Here is an 18103-nt window from a genome sequence, read left to right as displayed (position 1 = left end):
TCGGGAGGGTGGGGCGGGGGAACCGGGAGCTCGGGGCAGAGGCGCAGGTGAAAGAGGAAACGGCCGTGTCTCCAGACTTGGTGTGAACCTGGCGCCGTATTCAGACGCCCGATGAGAACCTGCGCGCCCCAGCGCCCGTTTCCAGGTGACGCTTCGTTGTCTCGCCCCCGAGGTGCCCGGGCGTCGGAGGCCTCCGTCAGGCCGCGCGGAAGCTGCTTTCAGCTCTGCGGAGACGCGCACTTCTCTGCTCAGCGCAGACCCCTCTTCTTTCCGGCCCAGGGTCTTGCTGAATCCTCCCAACCACCTGCGGTCAGCGTCGCGCCCCCTAACAGGGAGGCTCCGAGGGGGGACAGGCGTCTACAGTGGCGAACGGAGCAGGGGCAGGAGGGGCAAGGATAGAGCCCACGCCGCGTTCTCTGCCCCGCAGAAAACCAGAGCATCAGCCGATCACAGCCGGTAGCAGCTTCAGGGCCCTAACCCCTCAAGGAAATGACTTTGAAGGGAATGCAGCGATGGATTTGGGGGATTTCTTCCTGTTTCTAAACAACCTGTGAGCCTGGCACTTGCATGGAGTCGCCCAGGCCCCTCTGACCCCTCCGGCTTTGCCTGTGCGCTCAGCAGCACCAGTTTGCTTTTACAGGAGGTCCCGCTTAAGATCCAGGAGCTTTAGATCTTGGATGAATGTTGTAACTGGCTTAGGTCCACCTTTCTTGCAACAAAGCAGCTTTTGTGTGGTAGGAAGGGGGATTCTGGGAGTAGGAGTCCCTGGTAGGACAGTCAGTTGGCCGGAGACCTCAATAGAGATCCAAAGCCCAGGTGCAAAGAGGGTTATTGCTCAGTTAAAAGCAATTTGGGTCCTCTGTCAGAACCACTGTCATACGCAGACTGTCACAGACAGGGTGACTGTGGAAACGGGCTAATTTTCCTGAGAGATATAAGCTGTGGCTGGGTTAGGAGGACAAGACAAAAAGAACAGAAGGTAGTGCTTCTTTGGGGAGCTGTGAAGGCATCATGTGGAAGGAAGAGCTGGCCAGCCACAGGGGAGGGAATTACTCTCTTCCTCACTTCTCTCTTTACTTCACTCTTTCTGAACTCTGAGCTGCTCGCACGCTCAGCACAACTAGAGATATACTGATGCCCCTCTATCCTGATCTTACAGAGTCATAGTTGATACTGCAAGACAGGTCTTTAAGACTTGGACCTAAGACAGGTCTATTTCTGCTTTACTTATAATATGGGGTTGGGTTGGGATGGGCAGGAAGTGGGTGGAAAATGTGTTTACAGCCCTACATTTTGTTGTGAGCAGAATCAAGAGCAGACATGGAGTCTTTTGATGGTCCAGGCAGGTCTTTTCCTTTTTCTTTCTTTCTTTTTTTTTTTTTTAATTTATTTATTTTTATTTTTGGCTGTGTTGCTGTGCGGGAGCTTTTTCAACTTATGGCGAGCGGGGCCTACATTTCATTGTGGTGCTCAGGCTTCTCAGTGCAGTGGCTGCTCTTGTTGCGATGGTGGGGGTGGGGGTGGTGCTGTTTAGGTACACTTCAGTAGTTGTAGCTCGTGGGCTCTAGAGCGCAGTTGTTGGTGCACGGCATAGTTGCTCCGTGGCATGTGGGATCTTCCCAGACCAGGGATTGAACCCGTGTACCCTGCATTGGCAGGAGGATTCTTAACCACTGTGGAACCAGGGGAGCCCCCAGGCAGGTCTTTTCTGCTTTAAGAACAGACTAAGTCAAAACCAGTTTTGTTTTGTTTTTAATTAAAAAAATACTTTTGAGACCTTGAAACCAAGTTAAGAGTAAACTTTTTTTTCCCCCTTCCAAAAAAGACCAGACCTTTTTTCTTCCCAGAAATATTCCATCCTTTTTTTCAGAAGCTTGTTGAGATTCTCTGGTTTGTAATGAACATTACAAGTTTTTGTGCTGAATATTTTTGCTCAGCATCAGTTTGTTTTTTTTTTCACATCTTTATTGGATTGTAATTGCTTTACAATGTTGTGTTATTTTCTGCTGTACAACAAAGTGAGTCAGCTGTGTGTGTAAATATATCTCCATTTATATCCCCTCCCTCCCACCATCCCTATCCCACCCCTCTAGGTCATCACAAAGCATGGAGTTGATCTCCCTGTGTTATGCAGCATGTTCCCACTAGCTATCTGTTTTACATTTGGTAGTGTATATATGTCAGTGTTACTCTCTCACTTCGTTCCCAGCTTCCCCTACCCGCTCCCCCCGCCCCCACCCCATGTCCTCAAGTCTGTTCTCTACATCTGCATCTCTATTCCTTCCATGCCACTAGTTTCATCGGTACCACTTATCTAGGTTCCATATATATGCATTAGCATATGGTATTTGTTTTTCTCTTTCTGACTTATTTCACTCTGTATGACAGCCTCTAGGCCCATCCACCTCACTACAAATAACTCAATTTGGTTGCTTTTTAGGGCTGTGTAATATTCCATTGTATATATGTGCCACATCTTCTTTATCCATTCATCTGTTGATGGGTATTTAGGTTGCTTCCATGTCCTGGCTATTGTAAATAGCATGTTTTAATGAAAGCATTGTGTTCTATTCCTTGGCTTTTCCTAATTGGCTTAATTAGTTTAATGTGTTGTTTACATTTTCTCTGTGTTAGAGCTTAGATTGTTAACAAAGCAGCAGAAAAAAGATGTTTTCACATTTGAAAACTAGCTTGTCCAAGCATTACATGATCATACCAGAGTTGTGCATGGACACGGAGTGCTCCCTCCCTCACTGTTATCCTTTCTGCCCCTTCTCAAGGTGTCTCCCATTCTCAGGTGTTTTGCCAGCTGCTCTGTGGAGCTTTTTAGGCAGGTGATGTCACTCATGATCTTTCCTTCTTTCTCAGGTGTACCCTCTCAGTTTGCTACACTCTTCCAGTAGTGGCAGAAAATGATCACATCCCAGGTGAGTTGTTTAATTTATACACAGTTTTGCTTAACACTGATTATTTGAGGCTTATAGAATGTTGATACATTCATATGAAATAGAAATAAGTGTGTTAACATCAGGAAAAATATAGAGAAGTGAGCAAGTTACAGCCCATGGACCAAATGCAGCATGCTGCCTCTGTTTTTATGACCCACAAACTAAGAATTTTTAGATAATTGAGAAACAAATCAAGAGTAATAGTCTGTAGTTTGAAAATTGCATGAAATTCAAATCTCAGTGTCTGTAAAGTTTTACTGGGACACAGCCATGCTCAATCATTTATGGCTGTGACTGCCTTCAAATTACAAGGGCCGAGTTAAGTGACAGAGTGACAGAGACTGTGTGGCTCACAGGCCTAAAATATTTACTGTGTGAACATTTCCTGAAAAGGTTTGCTGACCTCTGATATAGAACAGCAGGTCAATAGTAGGACAAAGATGCCATGTAGGTAAGATCATCAACTCTGTGATCTTACTGAGTTGTGAAACTGAGCCATAAAAAAGGTTTTTGATAGACTTCATTAGGTGACATTGTGAACCTTCTTATGACAGTCTTGCAATTGCATAAAGAAGTGGTAGGAATAAAGTGAATGATTCTTGTCTAATCCAGGGAAAAGTTAAAGAGATGTCAAAAGAAAATATGTGATAAATAATTCAAATGAATTAGAGCCAGCATTGGACTCATGGTTGTTCAAAGAAGGGATAAGTCTGGGTAGACCAGGCGACCTAGGTTTGTTAGGAGGATGAGGCAGGCTTTGTGACAATCCCGAGGACTGGGCAGAGTCTAAATCTTTGTAGAATCTGGCAAGGGATTCCCCTATTTAATTGTGGTAAAATACATATAATGTGAAAGTCACATTTCAACCATTTAAAAGCGTAGAATTTAGTGGCATTTTGCACGTTCACAATGTTGTGCAACCATAACTACCACCTAGTTGTGGAGCATTTTCATCACACCAAAAGGAAAACCCATACGCTGAATAAGCAGTACCATAACTTAGTGAACAGTTACTCCCCATCCCCCAGCAACTGCTAATCTGTTTTCTGTTTATGGATTTGCCTGTTCTGGATAGCTCATAGAAATGGAATTATGTAGCCTTTTATGTGTGCCTTTTTTCACCTATCGTGTTTTCAGGACCCATCCATGTGGTAGCTTGTATCACTACTTTATCCCTTTTATGACTGAATAAATACTCCTTTGTATGTATATACTACCTTTTGTGTATTCATCATTTGACGGGCATTTGGGGGTGACTCCATGTTTGTTTATTGAGAATAGTGCTGCTGTGAGCATTCATGTACAAGTTTTTGTTTGAAGACCTATTTTCAGTTCTTTCCTAGGTGTGAAATTGATGTATCATGTGATAATTCTGTTTTATTTTGAAACCGCTAAACTGTGTTCCACAGCAAGTCCCCTGCAAGTCCATATGAATTTTATGTTAACTTTTCTATTTCCAAACAGAAAGGCTGTTGAGATTTTTGTAAGGATTTCATTGACTCTGTGGACCACTTTGGGAAATACTGCCACTTTAAGAATATGAAGTCTTAGAATCCATTAATTTAGGTTTTTAATTTCTTTTAGAATATTTTATAGTTTTCAGAGTACAGATCTTACATGTTTGTTTACATTTATTCTTAAGTATTTTATTCTTTTAGATGCTATTGTAAATGGAATTGTTTTCTTAATTTCCTTTTCGATTGCTTACTGATGTGTAGAAATACAACTGATTTTCGAGTTGATCTTATACCCTGCTTTGCTGAATTTGTTCTAGTTCTAGTAGTTGCTTTGTGGATTCTTTAGAATTTTCTATGTTTGCAATCATGTCATCTGCAAATAGAGATAGTTTTACTTCTTCCTTTCCAGTTTGAATACCTTTTATTAATTTTTATTTATTTAGTTAGCTTAATTGCTCTGGCTAGAATTTCTAGTACAGAGTTGAATATAAGTGGCCAAAGCAGGCATCCTTGTTTGTTTTTTTACTGTCTTAATGTTCTTAAGTGTACAGTTCAGTAGTGTTAAGTTCATTCACACTGTTGTACAACCAACCTCCAAAACATTTTCATCTTGCAAAACTGAAACTCTATGCCCATTAAACAAAAACTTCCCATTCCCCTCTGCCCCCTAGCCCAATGGCAGCCTCCATTCTACTTTGTTTCTAAGAGTTTGACTATTCTTGATACTTCATATGAGTGAAATCATACAGGACTTGTCTTTTTGTGACTGGCTTATTTTACTTCGCATAACGTCCTCAGGGTTCATCCATGTTGTAGTATGGGTCAGAGTTTCCTTCCTTTTTTAAGGTTGAATAATATTCCTTGTGTGTATAGATGATGCTTTTGTTTGTTCATTCATCTGTTCATGGACATTTGGTTTGCTTCTGCCTTTTGGTTGTTGTGCATTATGCTTCTATGAACATGGATGTACAAATATTTCTTTGAGACTCTGCTTTCAGTTCTTTTGGATAAATACCAAGAAGTGGTATTGCCGAGTCACATGGTAATTAAATTTTTATTTTCTTGAAGAACCACCATACTGTTCTTCACAGTGGCTGCACTGTTTTATATTCCCACAAACAGTGCATAAGAGTTCCAGTTTCTACATACCCTCACCAACACTTGTTATTTTCTGTTGTTTTTTATTTTTTTTTTGATAGCAGCCAGAATAATGGGTGTAAAGTAATATCTAATGGTGGTTTTGATTTGCATTACCCTAATGATTAGTGATATTGAGTATATTTTCATAAGCTTTCTGGTCATTTGTATATTTTCTTTGGAGAAATGTCTGTTCAAGTCCTTTGTCTATTTAGAATTTTTCTTGTTATTGAGTTGTAGGCATTCTCCTCAAGGAGCCTCCAGACAGATCAAAACTCAATTCTTTGAAAATTAAGGTACATACAGGCATGTCATGTTTTATTGTGCTCTGCAGATATTGCATTTTTTTATAAATTGAAGTTTGTGGCAATTCTGCATTGAGCAAGTCTATTTGCACCATTTTTCCAACAGCACTGTCTCACTTCTTGGTAATTCTCACAACATTTCAAACTTTTTCATTATTATTACATTCATTATGGGTGATCTGTGATTAGCAATCTTTGATGTTACGACTGGATAAAGATTGAGGCTCGGATGATGGTTAGCATTTTTTTTTTGGGGGGGGGTACACCAAGTTCAATCATCTGTTTTTTTTTATTTTTTATTTTTTTTTATTTTTTTGGGGGTACACCAGGTTCAATCATCTGTTTTTATACACATATCCCCGTATCACCTCCCTTCCTTGACTCCCCCCACCTCGAGTCCCCCCCCCGCCCTCCCCACCCCAGTCCTCTAAGGCATCTTCCATCCTCGAGTTGGACTCCCTTTGTTATACAACAACTTCCCACTGACTATCTATTTTACAGTTGGTAGTATATATATGTCTGTGCTACTCTCTCGCTTCGTCTCAGCTTCCCCTTCACCCCCCGCCCCCTCCCAAACCTCGAGTTCTCAGGTCCATTCTCTGTATCTGCATCCTTGTTCTTGTCACTGAGTTCATCAGTACCATTTTTAGATTCTGTATATGTGAGTTAGCATACAATATTTGTCTTTCTCTTTCTGACTTACTTCACTCTGTATGACAGACTGTAGTTCTATCCACCTCATTACATATAGCTCCATCTCATTCCTTTTTATAGCTGAGTAATATTCCATTGTATATATATGCCACGGCTTCTTTTTTTTTTTTTTTTTGGGGGGTACACCAGGTTCAATCATCTGTTTTTATACACATATCCCCGTATTCCCTCCCTTCCTTGACTCCCCCCCCCCTCGAGTCCCTGCCACCCTCCCTGCCCCAGTCCTCTAAGGCATCTTCCATCCTCGAGTTGGACTCCCTTTGTTATACAACAACTTCCCACTGACTATTTTACAGTTGGTAGTATATATGTGTCTGTGCTACTCTCTCACTTCGTCTCAGTTTCCCCTTCACCCCCCGCCCCCTCCCAAACCTCGAGTTCTCCAGTCCATTCTCTGTATCTGCATCCTTATTCTTGTCACTGAGTTCATCAGTACCTTTTTTAGATTCCGTATATGTGAGTTAGCATACAATATTTGTTTTTCTCTTTCTGACTTACTTCACTCTGTATGACAGATTGTAGTTCTATCCACCTCATTACATATAGCTCCATCTCATCCCTTTTTATAGCTGAGTAATATTCCATTGTGTATATATGTGCCACATCTTCTTTATCCATTCATTTGTTGATGGGCATTTAGGTTGCTTCCATGTCCTGACTATTGTAAATAGTGCTGCAATAAACATTATGGTACAAGTTTCTTTTGGGATTATGGTTTTCTTTGGGTATATGCCCAGGAGTGGGATTACTGGATCATATGGTAGTTCTATTTGTAGTTTTTTAACGAACCTCCAAATTGTTTTCCATAGTGGCTGTACCAATTTATAGTCCCACCAACAGTGCAGGAGAGTTCCCTTTTCTCCACACCCTCTCCAACATTTGTGGTTTCCAGATTTTGTGATGATGGCCATTCTGATCGGTGTGAGGTGATACCTCATTGTGGCTTTGACTTGCATTTCTCTGATGATTAGTGATGTTGAGCATCTTTTCATGTGTTTGTTGGCCATCTGTATGTCTTCTTCGGAGAAATGTCTGTCTGGGTCTTCTGCCCATTTGTGGATTGGGTTGTTTGCTTTTTTGGTATTAAGCTGCATGAGCTGCTTGTATATTTTGGAGGTTAATCCTTTGTCCGTTGTTTCATAGGCAATTATTTTTTCCCACTCTGAGGGTTGCCTTTTAGTCTTGTTTATGGTTTCTTTTGCTGTGCAAAAGCTTTTAAGTTTCATGAGGTCCCATTTGTTTATTCTTGATTTTATTTCCATGATTCTAGGAGGTGGGTCCAAAAGGATCTTGCTTTGATGGATGTCATAGAGTGTTCTTCCTATGTTTTCCTCTAGGAGTTTGATAGTGTCAGACCTTACAAGTAGGTCTTTAATCCATTTGGAGTTTATTTTTGTGTATGGTGTTAGGAAGTGTTCTAATTTCATTCTTTTACACGTAGCTGTCCAGTTTTCCCAGCAGCACTTATTGAAGAGGCTGTCTTTTTTCCATTGTATACTCGTGCCTCCTTTGTCAAAGATAAGGTGCCCATATGTGCTTGGGCTTACTTCTGAGTTCTCTATTCTATTCCATTGATCGTCCTTTCTATTTTTGTGCCAGTACCATACTGTCTTGATCACTGTGGCCTTGTAGTATAGTTTGAAGTCAGGAAGCCTGATTCCACCAACTCCATTTTTCCTTCTCAAGATTGCTTTGGCTATTTGGGGTCTTCTGCGTTTCCATACAAATCGTAAGATTTCTTGCTCTAGTTCTGTGAAAAATGCCATTAGTAATTTGATCGGGATTGCATTGAATCTGTAAATTGCTTTGGGTAGTACAGTCATTTTCACGATGTTGATTCTTCCAATCCAGGAACATGGTATGTCCCTCCATCTGTTTGTGTCATCTTTGATTTCTTTCATCAATGTCTTAAAGTTTTCTGCATACAGATCTTTTGCCTCCTTAGGCAGGTTTATTCCTAGGTATTTTATTCTTTTGGTTGCAATGGTGAATGGGAGAGTTTCCTTCGTTTCTCTTTCTGCTCTTCCGTTGTTAGTGTATAGGAATGCAAGAGATTTCTGTGCATTAATTTTGTATCCTGCTACTTGACTAAACTCATCAATGAGTGCTAGCAGTTTTCTGGTAGAGTCTTTAGGGTTTTCTATATATAATATCATGTCATCTGCAAAGAGTGACAATTTTACTTCTTTTCCAATTTAGATTCCTTTTATTTCTTTTTCTTCTCTGATTGCTGTGGCTAACACTTCCAAAACTATGTTGAATAACAGTGGTGAGAGTGGACACCCTTGTCTTGTTCCTGTTCTTAGAGGGAATTCTTCCAGTTTTTCCCCATTGAGAACAATGTTGGCTTTTGGTTTTTCATATATGGCTTTTATTATGTTGAGGTAATTTCCTTCTGTGCCCATTTTCTGGAGAGCTTTTATCATAAATGGATGTTGAACTTTGTCAAAAGCTTTTTCTGCATCTATTGAGATGATCATATGGTTTTTATCCTTCAATTTGTTGATATGATGTATCACATTGATTGAATTGCATATATTGAAGAATCCTTGCATCCCAGGGATAAACCCCACTTGATCGTGGTGTATGATATTTTTAATGTGCTGTTGGATTCTGTTAGCTAGTATTTTGTTGAGGATTTTTGCATTTATATTCATCAGTGATATTGGTCTGTAGTTTTCTTTTTTTGTGACATCTTTGCCTGGTTTTGGTATCAGGGTGATGGTGGCCTCGTAGAATGAGTTTGGGAGTGTTCTGCCATCTGCGATATTTTGGAAGAGTTTGAGAAGGATAGGTGTTAGCTCTTCTCGAAATGTTTGATAGAATTCACCTGTGAAGCCATCTGGCCCTGGGCTTTTGTGTGTTGGGAGATTTTTAATCACTGCCTCAATTTCCGTACTTGTGATTGGTCTGTTCATGGTTTCTATTTCTTCCTGGTTCAGTCTTGGAAGATTGTATTTTTCTAAGAATGTATCCATATCTTCCAGGTTATCCAATTTATTGGCATATAGTTGCTTGTAGTAGTCTCTCATGATGTTTTGTATTTCTGAGGTGTCCGTTGTTACTTCTCCTTTTTCATTTCTAATTCTGTTGATTTGCATCTTCTCCCTTTTTTTCTTGATGAGTCTGGCTAATGGTTTATCAATTTGGGTAATCTTCTCAAAGAACCAGCTTTTAGTTTTATTTATTTTTGCTATGGTTTCCTTCCTTTCTTTTTCATTTATTTCTGCTCTGATTTTATGATTTCTTTCTTTCTGCTCACTTTGGGGTTTCTTTGTTCTTCTTTCTCTAGTTGTTTTAGGTGTAAGGTTAGGTTGTTTATTTCATAATTTCATTGTTTCTTAAGGTAGGACTGTATTGCTATAAACTTCCCTCTTAGAACTGCTTTTGCTGCGTCCCATAGGTTTTGGGTTGTTGTGTTTTCGTTGTCGTTTGTTTCTAGATATTTTTTGATTTCCTCTTTCATTTCTTTAGTGATTTCTTGGTTGTTTAAGAGTGAATTGTTTAGCTTCCATGTGTTTGTATTTTTTGCAGTTTTTTTCCTGTAATTGATATCTAGTCTCATGGCGTTGTGGTCTGAGAAGATGCTTGATATGATTTCAATTTTCTTGAATTTGCTGAGGTTTGATTTGTGACCCAAGATGTGATCTATCCTGGAAAATGTTCCGTGTGCCCTTGAGAAGAAAGTGTAGTCTGTCATTTTTGGATGGAATGTCCTATAAATATCAATTAAGTCAGGATGGTCTAATGTGTCATTTAAAGCTTGTGTGTCTTTATTTATTTTCTGTTTGGATGATCTGTCCATTGATGTAAGTGGGGTGTTCAAGTCTCCCACTATTATTGTGTTCCTGTTGATGTCCCCTTTTAGGGCTGTTAGCATTTGCCTTATGTATTGAGGTGCTCCTATATTGGGGGCATAGATATTTACCATTGTGATGTGTTCTTCTTGAATGGATCCCTTGATCATTATGTAGTATCCTTCCTTGTCTCTTGTAATAGTCTTTACTTTCAAGTCTAATTTGTCTGATATGAGTATTGCTACTCCAGCTTTCTTTTGACTTCCATTTGCATGGAATATCTTTTTCCATCCCTTTACTTTCAGTCTATATGTATCCCTTGATCTGAAGTGGGTTTCTTGTAGGCAGCATATAGAAGGGTCTTGGTTTTGTATCCATTCAGCCAGTCTGTGTCTTTTGGTTGGAGCATTTAATCCATTTACATTTAAAGTGATTATTGACATGTGTGTTCCAATTACCATTTTCTGAATTGTTTTGGGTTTGTATTTGTAGGTGTTTTCCTTTTCTTGTGTTTCCTACTTAGAGAAGTTCCTTTAGCACTTGTTGTAAGGTTGGTTTGGTTGTGCTGAATTCTCTTAACTTTTGCTTGTCTGTAAAGCTTTTGATTTCTCCCTCAAATCTGAATGAGATTCTTGCTGGGTAGAGGATTCTTGGCTGTAGGTTTCTCTCTTTCAGGACTTTCAGTATATCCTGCCATTCCCTTCTGGCCTGCAGAGTGTCTGTAGAAAGGTCAGCTGTTATCCTTATGGGTTTTCCCTTATATGTTGTTTGTTGCTTTTCTCTTGCTGCTTTTAATATTTTTTCTTTGTGTTTAATTGTCGTTAGTTTGATTAATGTGTGTCTTGGTGTATTTCTCCTTGGGTTTATTCTGTATGGGACTCTCTGTGCTTCTTGGACTTGGTGAATTATTTCCTTTCCCATGTTGGGGAAGTTTCCCACTATAACCTCTTCAAATATTTTCTCAGACCCTTTCTTGTTTTCTTCTTCTTCTGGGATGCCTATAATTTGAATGTTGGTACGTTTAAGGTTATCACTGAGGTCTCTGAGACTGTCTTCTATTCTTTTTATTCTTTTTTCTTTTTGCTGCTCTGTGGCATTTATTTCCCCCATTCTATCTTCCAACTCACTTATTCGTTCTTCTGCCTCAGTCATTCTGCTGGTTATAGCATCTAGAGTATTTTTAATTTCAGTTATTTTGTTATCCATGGCTGTTTGTTTTTCTGAGTTCTTATGAACTGTTTCTTGTACTTTCTCTATTTTGTTATTGAGATTTTGTATCATTTTTACTATCATTACTATAAATTCTTTTTCAAGCATTTTTCCTATTTCCTCCTCATTTATCTGGTCTTGTGGGTTTTTTTCCTGCTCCTTTGCCTGCATCTTGTTTCTTTGTTTCCTCATGGTTGTCCAGACTTTTGGGGTTGCTTGTCCTGGCGATAGAGGTGTTTATAGAAGACTGTCCAAGCCTCAGACTAATGTCCAAGTATTGGATTAAACAAATATTAAGTCTACGAAACACATACATGTATAAGACACACAATTACTGAATCCATTAGGACATAAGGCTCTAGAAAGACCTGAGAGAACCCCAGTGTGCTATCAGATATTCAAAGAGAAACCCAACAGAAATTGACAACTGAAACAGAACAAATCAGAGACAAAAGCAAAAGCGAACAAGCAAACAAATAACACCTTACACATACAAACATTAACCCAGGGAGATTTTGTAAGCTAGGATCAAATATAGAAAAGAGCCAGAGTACCACCAGAGAGAATGGAGATTCTCAGAATGTAATTAGACAGCTGTACTAAGAACTAAGATAAAGACCAAAACCTAATATTAAATACCAAGGCAGTGCATCATCTGGAGAATAGAGCAAGGAGTCTGAGCAGATCGATAGAGTTGCTTATAAGTATGTTAAGATAAAATAAACTTAAAATGGCTGGAAGAAAGGGGAACAGAAGAGCGTAGTGTGGTTGGAAATATGCAAATAAAAAGAAAGGAATAGAAATGTATAAAAGACAGGGATGAAAGGAAAGCATGAGAGATATATTGTCCGTACTACCAAAAACTTAGCTAGATCTAGAAGTATATGAAAAGGCAAAAAGAAAAAAAAAAAAAGAGTAAAAAATATCATTAAAAAATTATGTTATAAAACTTGTAGATCCCCTTAGGGCTAAGATCGTATTTAATAAAGGAAAAAAAAAAAAGAGAGAGAGAAAAAGAAAAAAAAAAGGAAAAAAAAAAGTCCAGAACTGATCCCAGAATGTACCAGTTCAATAGGGATTGATACTAATATTTCTGTTTCCTTAGAGTCTCAGCTGTAAGTGTCCTTCTCCTCGCCTTGGGTTTTTTTTGCATTATTCTGTTACCAGCAGAGGTTCCTTTATTGTTTGTCTGTAAGTGTCGGTGTGTGGGGAGGGAGAGGGTACAATAGTGGCTCCTTCTCCTGGGAGTGAGTGAGCAGTGGCGCCCTGTTGTTTCAGTCGGGCTTGAAGGTGCCTGTTGCAGAGGGAGCCGGTGGCTCAGGCGTAAACAGAAAGTCTTAGAGTTGGGCCTCTCTTGGGTTTTTTTTTTCCTTGGCAGCCTCCCTGCTGCTGGCATTCCAAGGGGTTTTAATCTAGCCCCGCCCGATTGCCTGAGGGTGCTTGTTATCCCTGAGCCCCTTAGGTGGCCCAGGGGCGCCTCTCCACTGCCTGTTGCAGAGGCGCGGAAAGAGAGAGAGAGGGTATGCCCGCAGCTCCTCCCCGCCTGCAGCCTCCAGCCGCCATCATGGCCGGGCAGCTCTCAGGGGAAGGCACTCCTCGCCGTCGACTTCTTCCCTCCTGTCCTCTCGGTCTGTCACCTTACTGGCAACAGTGTTTCTCACCCTGAACCAGCTCTCCGGTTCCCACGCTCCTGCTCCCGGACCCTCTGTTCAGCTGTGGATCGACGTCTCGGTCTGGGAACGCTAAGCTGCGCTGCGGACCCTCCGTATGTTTCTCACTCCCTCCCGTCTGCCACAGCTCCCCGCTTCACCCTCGTAGATGCCTCCCTACCGGTTATGTCAGGCTCCTTGTGGTCCTTTCTGGTGTCCGAGGCCGTCTGCTGGTGTTCAGCTGGTTCTCTGTGGGAATTATTGCCTCCTTTGGTGCATTCCCAATGCATCTGTGGAGAGGGATGCATTCCACGTCCCTCTACTTTGCCGCCATCTTTTTTCTCCGATTAGCATTTTTTTAACAGTAAAGTATTTTTAATTAAGGTACATACCTTTTTAAAAGACGTAACACTATTGCACACTGAATAGACTACAGTACGGTATAAACATAAGTGTTATATGCACTGGGAAACCAAAAAATTCACGTGACTCACTTTAGTGCAGTTGTCTGGAACTGAACCTGCAATATCTGTTGTACAGGGAATCCCTGTATTGGCCACTCTGGCACCAGCTAGCCATAGCAAGGATGCCCTGGTTATTCTTAAGTTTTTGATTAGATTGCAGAGTTCTGAAAAACTTGATTCTGAGAGTTTTTTTTCCAGTTTAATCATTGCTTTACTGGAGGGATGGAGTTCTGGGATTCCCTACTTTGCTGTTTCACCCCAAGATTCCCCCCTCATTTTTTTTTCCAGTTCTGTTAAAATATGATTGATACACAGCACATGTAAGTCCAAGGTGCTCATTGTGACTTGACTTACATATATTGATTACCACAAAAAGTTTAGTTAACATTCATCATCTCATAGACATACAAAAAATATGTTTTTTTCCTTGTGATGTAACTGTTAGGATTTACTTTTTAACTTTCAAATATACCATATGTTGTGGTAACTATAGTCATGTTGTACATTACATCCCCAGTACTTGTTTAACTTATAACTGGAAGCTTGTGTCTTTTAACCACCTGCATCCAATCCCCCTCCCTGTCTCCCAGTCCCCCACTCCCAGCCATTAGTTACCACCAATCTTATCTCTTTGCCTATGAATTTGTGGGGTTTTTACTGTTATTTTTTTGTTTAGATGCCACATATAAGTGAGATTATGCAACATTCTTCTGTCTGACATCACACTTGGCATAATGCCCTCAAGTTCTGTGCATATTGTTGTAAATGGCAAGATTTCCTTCTTTTTTTATGGCTGAATAATATTCCATTGTGTATATATCACAACTTCTTTATCCATTCATCTGTTGATGGACATGTAGGTTGTTTCCATATCTTGGCTATTGTAAATGATGCTGCTGTCAACAAGGGGGTGGAGATAGCTCTTCAAGATAGTTTGTTTCCTTCAGGTATGTTCCCAGAAGTGGAATTGCTGGATCATATGGTAGTTCTATTTTTTTAACTTTTTGAGAAAACTCCATACTGTTTTCCATAGTGGCTGTACCAGTTTACAGTCCCACCAACAGTGCACAAGGGTTCCCTTTTCTCCACATCCTCACCAGCATTGGTTATCTTTTGGCTTTTTGACAATGGGGTCATTCTGACAATTGTGAGGTGATACCTCACTGTGGTTGTTAGCATTTCCCTAATAATTAGTGATATTGAGCAACTTTTTGTGTACCCATTGGCCATTTGTATATCTTCTTAGCAAAATTGTCTATTGAGGTCCTTTGCCCATTTTAAAATTGGATTATTGCTTTTTTGCTGTTGAGTTTTATGGGTTCTTTTTTTTATAATTTTTATTGGGGTATAGTTGCTTTACAATGTTGTGTTAGTTTCTGTTGTACAGCAAAGTGAATCAGCTATATGTATGCACATATCCCCACTTTTTTGGATTTTCTTCCCATTTAGGTCACCACAGAGCATTGAGTAGAGTTCCCTGTGCTTTACAGCAGGTTCTCATTAGTAATCTATTTTATACATAGTATCAATAGTTATATATATCAATGAGTTGTATGAGTTCTTTACATATTTTGGATATAAACCCCTTATTAGACATGATTGGCAAATTTTTTCCCATTCTTAGCTTGTCTTTTTCATTTTGTTGATTGTTTCTTTTGCTGTGCAGAAACTTTTTAGTTTGATGTATGTACTCCTACTTGTTTATTCTTTATTTCATTTCCTGTGTTTTAGGTGTCACATGCAAAAAAATATTGCCAAGACCCATATCAAGGAACTGTTTCCAAATGTTTTTCTCGTAGGATTTTTTTGGTTTCTGGTTACATTTAAGTCTTTAATCCAGTTTGAGTTAATTTTTGTGAGTGGTGTAATATAGGGGTCTAGTTCATTCTTTTACATGTGAATATCCAATTTTTCTAGCACTGTTTCTTGAAGAAACTGTCTTTTCTCTGTTGAGTGTTTTTGGCTCCTTTGTCTAATATTAGTTGACTGTATATGCTTAGGTTTATTCTGGGGCTCTCAGTTCTGTTCTATTAGTATAGGTCTGTTTTTATGCCATTGTCATACTATTTTGATTACTGTAGCTTTGAAATCAGGGATCCTGATGCTGCCCATGTTGTTCTTTCTCACAACTGCACTGACTCTTTGGGGTCTTTTATAGTTCCATATACATTTTAGGATTTTTTTTCTGCTTTTGTATAGAATGTCATTGGAATCTTGATAGGGATTTCATTGAATCTGTAGATAGATTTGGACACTTAACAATGTTAATTCTTCCAGTCAATGAACACAGGATACCGTTACATTTATTTGTGTCGTCTTTGGTTACTTTCATCAGTCTTGCAGTTTTCAGTATAGAGAGCTTTCACCTCCTTGGTTAAATTTATTCCTATATATTTTATTGTTTTTGACTTTATTGCAAATGGGATTGTTTTCTTATTTATTTTTCAAATAATTAGTGTATAGAAACACTACTGTTTTTGTATATGTATTTCATATCCTGAAACTTCACCAAATTCACTAATTATCTCAAACAGTTTTTTTCTGGTAGCCTTTACAATTTTCTATATATAAAATCATATAATCTGCAGATGGAGACAGTTTTACCTTTTCCTTCCAATCCTTTTTTTGGAGTTTTTAAAAGTTGAGACATAGTTGATGTACAATATTATATGTTACAGGTGCACAACATAGTGATTCACAATTTTTAAAGGTTTTATTCCATTTATATTGCCTATATTCTGTGTTGTACAGTATATCCTTGTCACTTATTTGTTTTACACATAGTAGTTTATACCTCTTAAAATTCCCTACCCCTGTCATGCCCCTTTCCCTTCCCTCTCCCACCAGTTTTTTTCTCTATATTTGTGAGTCTGTTTCATTTTTATTATATTCACTAATTTTATTTTTTACATTCCACATATAAGTGATGTCACACAGTATTTATCTATCTCTATCCGACATTTCTTTTAGCATAATACCCTCCAAGACCATCCATGTTATTACAGATGGCAAAATTTCATTCTTTTTTATGGCTGAATAGTACGTGTGTGTGTATGCACACACACCACATTTTCTTTATCCATAATCTGTTGATGGACATCTGGGTTGCTTTCATATCTTGGCTATTGTATGTAATGCTGCTATGGACATTGGGGTGCGTGTATACTTTCAATTAGTGTTTTCATTTTTTTTCAGATATATACCCAGGAGTGGAATTGCTGGGTCATATGGTAGCTCTGTTTTCAGTTTTTTGAGAACCCTCCATAATGTTTTCCACAGTGACCACACCAATGTCCATTCCTACCAACAGTGTACAGGGGTTCACTTTTCTCCACATCCTCACCAACATGTGATATTTGTCATCTCTTTGATAATAGCCATATCTCATTGTGGTTTTAATTTGCATTTCTCTGATGATTAATGATGTCGAGCATCTTTTCACAGAGCTATTGGCCATATACATGTCTTCTTTGGAAACATGTCTATTCAGGTTCTCTGCCCATTTTGTAATGGGGTTGTTTGTTTGCTGTTGAGTTGTATGAGCTGTTTATATATTATTGATATTAACCCGTTATTGGTCATGTCATTTGCAAATACTTTCTCCCATTCAGTGGGTTGTCTTTTTGTTTTGTCTGTGGTTTCCTTTGCGGTCCAAAAGATTTTAAGTTTGATTAGGCCCTGTTTGTTTGTTCTTATTTTCATTACTCTAGGAGGTGGATCCAAAAAGATACTGTTATGATTTATCTCAAAGAGTGTTCTGCCTATGTTTTCTTCTAGGAGTTTTATAGTTTCTAGTCTCATTTAGGTCTTTAATCCATTTGAGTTTATTTATTTATTTTTGTAAAATATTTACTTATTTATTGGCTGCGTTGGGTCTTTGTTGCTACATGTGGGCTTTCTCTAGTTGCGGCAAGCAGGGGCTACTCTTCATTGCAATGTGTGGGCTTCTCATTGTTGTGGATTCTCTTGTTGTGGAGCACAGGCTTCTAGGTGCACAGACTTCGGTAGTTGTGGCACACAGGCTCAGCAGTTGTGGCTCACGGGCTTAGTTGCTCTGCAGCATGTGGGATATCCCCAGACCAGGGCTTGAACCCATCTCCCCTGCATTGACAGGTGGATTCTTAACCATTGCGCCATCAGGGCAGTCCCTAGAATTGTTTTTTTAATTTACTTTTTGGGTTGTTCATTGCTGGTATAGAAAAACAACAAAACCCTGATTGTTGTCTATTATTTATTTATTAACTAGTTAATTTATTAGCTCTCGTGCAGCTTATTTTGTGGATTATTTGGTATTTTCTGTATATAAGATAATGTCATATGCAAATGGGAGTAGTTTGACTTCCATCTTTCAAATTTGGGTATCTTTTATTTTATTTTTCCTAATTGCTCTGGCTGGAACTTTTAGTACAATACTGAACTGCTG

General features: G+C 39.2%; 1 protein-coding gene across 3 annotated transcripts in view; it reads left to right on the top strand.

Moving 5' to 3' along the window:
• The window catches only part of LOC130853481 (zinc finger protein 37A-like), a 52358-nt gene continuing 34255 nt past the window's right edge, over nucleotides 1–18103 (top strand). For all 3 annotated transcript variants that reach the window (XM_057735439.1, XM_057735440.1, XM_057735438.1), the window contains exons 1-2: nucleotides 1–145; nucleotides 2869–2927. In XM_057735439.1, coding sequence (XP_057591422.1) covers nucleotides 2913–2927 — 15 coding nt within the window. In that variant the 5' untranslated portion in view covers nucleotides 1–145; nucleotides 2869–2912. The remainder of the gene's footprint in view (nucleotides 146–2868; nucleotides 2928–18103) is intronic.

This window comes from Hippopotamus amphibius, chromosome 5 (genome assembly GCF_030028045.1).
Source record: "Hippopotamus amphibius kiboko isolate mHipAmp2 chromosome 5, mHipAmp2.hap2, whole genome shotgun sequence".
Classification (NCBI taxonomy): domain Eukaryota; kingdom Metazoa; phylum Chordata; class Mammalia; order Artiodactyla; family Hippopotamidae; genus Hippopotamus; species Hippopotamus amphibius.
Note: the sequence above shows the minus strand (reverse complement) of the source record. Positions and strands in the feature narration are given on the sequence as shown.